The sequence below is a fragment of the Neophocaena asiaeorientalis genome, unplaced genomic scaffold, assembly GCF_003031525.2.
Source record: "Neophocaena asiaeorientalis asiaeorientalis breed wild unplaced genomic scaffold, Neophocaena_asiaeorientalis_V1.1 scaffold204, whole genome shotgun sequence".
Lineage (NCBI taxonomy): Eukaryota > Metazoa > Chordata > Mammalia > Artiodactyla > Phocoenidae > Neophocaena > Neophocaena asiaeorientalis.
Window position 1 is genome coordinate 3,579,000 of NW_020173922.1, and position 3,710 is coordinate 3,582,709.

Consider the following 3,710-nt stretch of genomic DNA (forward strand, 5'->3'; position numbering starts at 1 on the left):
AGGTGCTCGAACGCTGTGGTTGACTATGGACCCTCCCCCTTCAGCTGCTGTGGCAGATCCCAGGCAGCATGCCCAAAATGGCTGGAGCTGGAACAGGTACCCGGTCCACAGCCTCACGTAAGTTCTTTTTCTTCCAACTCCATGTCAAGTACACAGAGAGGCTGAGAGACTTGCCTGGGGGGTCACAAAGCATCTGGTGGCAGGGTTGCTGTGTCTCCTAGATCACCTGGCCTGTGCTCTTGTGTCTGTAACACCCCTAGTTCTATATAAATTCACAGTATGAGACAATGGGAAAAGAGAAAAGTTTTAAGTCAAAATGTTTAATCATTATCCAAGAGGCTAAGGGGACTTTGGGACACTAGCAGGAAGAAAGCAAAAGGCCCATATGCTCCAGCTCGCGACGCTCAAATGTTCTATAGGATCCCTGGGAAGGCAGAAGGTTCCCGTCCCCCATTCAGAGGAGGAGACAAGGGCCCAAGAGTCTTGCTCCAGCTTTCCTCACCATGAGGAATGTCTTTCTAGGTTGCTTCAGAACACCCAGCCCTGCCTATCTGGAGAATGCAAGAGAGTGTGATTTGTTAGAGCCTGGGTGATGCTGGTGGGCAGAAGAAAGGGGTAAGAAGAGAGCCTGGTAGAGCTGGACATCACCAGAAGATACGGCTAAAGTCCTAAGGAGGGGCAGCCTGAGTCAGAAGTGAAGGGAATGACCCTGGCAGTCCAGTGGTTAGGACTCTGAGCTTTCACTGCCAGGGACCAGTTAAATCCCTGGTCGGGGACCTACGATCCCAAAAGCCAAGCGACACGGCCAAAAACAACAACAACAACACAAAACAAAAAAAGAAGTGAAGGGAATGACCCTGGCAGTCCAGTGGTTAGGACTCTGAGCTTTCACTGCCAGGGACCAGTTAAATCCCTGGTCGGGGACCTACGATCCCAAAAGCCAAGCGACACGGCCAAAAACAACAACAACAACACAAAACAAAAAAAGAAGTGAAGGGAATGAGAACTAGGCTAGTCAGCTTCTACTGTGGCCTACTCTGGAGGCAACTGGAGGTGTGGGGTAACGCCAGGGTTGCCATGTTGTATACCAAACCTCCTTCCTGATGCTGTCCTTTCCTCAACCCTTGCAGGCTGCAGGTCAGCTGGGTGTGGTAAAGGAGAAGAGGGCCCCCAGGGAAGTCCAGCTACCAGAGGCTCAGGAGCAGAATCAAGGTAAGTGTACAGGAGAAAAGAGAGGGCACCCAGGGCTGTGGCCTCAGAGCAGGGTTTTTGTTCTGTGGAAAAAATAAAATGGAGTCAGCTCCACCCTTTTCACCACCTTAGCCTCAGTCAAGGCCTGTCCTCCTCCCCTGAGGTGTCTGCTAGAGGTCTAAAGTATTCATGACCACAAGGAGTTCACTGCCCCCATCCAATCTCTTGCCTGCTTTGTCTGGGTTTCCCCCAGCTGGTCCAGTAAAGGTAGGAGGGGTGTAACAGAGGAGGCCCTACCTGGCGTTCCATCATGGAAAAGGTAGAGGCTGTCCAGTCCTGGGAGAAGAGTTGGCTGTGAAAACGCATCTTAGCTGCAATGGCCTCCACTGAGGAGAGGAGAGAAGGAAGACTGAAAGCAGGCAGATGTTGGAGATCTCTCAGGCTCCCAAAGAAGGAAAGGGAATGTCTCAGGGACCCTGGGATATGCAAGGGTGGGTGGGTGGCAGCTGGGAATGGGATATTATCTCATTCTGCTTGCTATTCCTTGAGCTGAAGAGTGTCCCTAGGGCCCAGGCAAGTGAAGAGGCAGCATGGCCGGGGATGGGGGTGGGTCACTAATAGAATGGGAGAAGGCAGAAAGGCTCAGGTTGGGGAGATATAAGCCTATGCTGAGGAGGGGGCTGCTCCGTCTGCAGAAGATGGATGGAACCAGTGGACCACAGAGCAGACCCTTTCCCTCTCCCTGGGTCAAGCTGAGCCAGCCACGGGGGCTGGGAGCAGGTGGAGAGCACTCACTGAGGCAGGGGTTTCGGGAGAAGGACTCTTCCAGCCGCTCACACTCCTCCTGCAGATTGCCACTGCCTCGGCAGGTGCAGCTTAAGGCAACACTGGCATTGACGTTGCTGACAAAGTTGGGAGTCATGGCAGTCCCTATGGGGTGAAAAGAGGATTGTCAGTGCCTAAGCCAACCCTACCTTCAGCTCCCATCCTCTCCCCCCTGTCTCAAGACCACTCCATGGGGGTTCAATCTCCAGAGCATTTTCACCCCCCCAGGCTGGCCAACCTGTAGGCTTCCTAAACATGCCCCCCAGCCTCACCAATCAGCCCCATGTATGCTCGCAGACATTTGGACTGCTCTGTTGCACAGGTCCCTAGGATGTCCATGGGATGGCAGTGGGTCTGAAAATCCACCAGGCGCGATCTGGAAGAAGGGAAATTTTAAGAGTCCCTGTTGATGGTCTGGCCTGCAGCCTTCACCTTGCCACAGTGTCACCTTGCTGCCCCTTTAGTTAAGATGCCCATCTTCATGCCAAATCCGCCTCTGCCTTTTTCAGAGCCTGGCCCATGGCGTCCTCCTCAGTGAAGCCTGCTCCTGTCACAATTAAATGCACCATCACCCCAGCCTCCACAGCAAATCACTCTGAATTTGGGCTCCACAATCCCTAATTATGAGATCTCAGGCAGTTTCTTTAGTTTCAATTTCCTTGACAGTAAATAGAGATGAAAATAACACTACCTTGAGGATTTTTGTGAGGACGAAGTAAGAGAATACACGTGTATCATTTAACACAGTGCCTGGTATACAGTGAGTGTTCAGTAGATGTTAGGTATTATTATTTTTAACACTCATCCTACAATAAGTAAAGCTGGTTATCTTCAGGGGATGGAATGATGAGTATATTTTTGTGTGTATATTTGTGCACTTTTCCTTACATTTTGCTTTGTGTTAGTTTGGCGGTTTACTTATCTGTCATCCCCACGCAGCTGCAAACTCCTTGAAGGAAGGGACAGTATCTTAGTCATCTAGCCCAGCACTTGCTATGTAACAGTAATAGTAATATTGGGTTGGCCAAACCCGAACGAACTCTTTGGCCAACCCATAGCTCCCAGCATAATAACAGGCAGCATAACAGAGCCTCTAGGAGCACAGGCTCTAGGCCAGACTACCTATGAAGGAAATCCAAACCTCATTAACAAACCTGACTTACTACCTAGGTGAATTTGAGCAAGTTATTTAAACTTTCTCTGCTGTGGTTTCTTCATTTGTAAACTGAGGATGATAAAAAAAAAAATAGTAATAATAGCAACTATCTTATAGGGTTCTTGTGAAGCTTAGATAAATTAATAGATGTTAAGTACTTAAAATAGTACTTAGCCCATAGTAAGTAAGTACTCAGTAAGTGTTAGTATTATGATTTTTGAGAGCTCCATGTAATATCTTACAGAAGAGGAAATGGGACTCAGAGAGGTAAAGTAACTTGTATAACAAGGTTATCCAGAGAAGTAAGTGGTAGAACCAGGTTGCAAAACAAGGTTGGTGTCTGATTTTGTTTACCTGGAGAGAAAAAAGACTGGAAGGAAATGCTCCCCAAATTATGGTAGATTACCTCCAGGTGACAGGTTTTGAGTGATATTTTAACACAGTTTTATATTTCCTAAAGTTTTTACACTCTCTCTATATAATTTTATTTTATTATATTTTATTTTTTTATAAAAGAGTTTCAGAAAGTATCAAGGGT

The 3,710-nt window shown here is 48.1% G+C and overlaps 1 protein-coding gene across 2 annotated transcripts in view; it reads right to left on the minus strand.

The window, feature by feature from the left end:
• Positions 1–881: 881 nt before the first annotated feature.
• The window catches only part of GFRA3 (GDNF family receptor alpha 3), a 17,489-nt gene continuing 14,660 nt past the window's right edge, over positions 882–3,710 (minus strand). For both annotated transcript variants that reach the window (XM_024752404.1, XM_024752403.1), the window contains 4 exons: positions 2,289–2,392; positions 1,987–2,121; positions 1,489–1,577; positions 882–1,274 (listed from right to left, as the gene is read on the minus strand). In XM_024752404.1, coding sequence (XP_024608172.1) covers positions 1,185–1,274; positions 1,489–1,577; positions 1,987–2,121; positions 2,289–2,392 — 418 coding nt within the window. In that variant the 3' untranslated portion in view covers positions 882–1,184. The remainder of the gene's footprint in view (positions 1,275–1,488; positions 1,578–1,986; positions 2,122–2,288; positions 2,393–3,710) is intronic.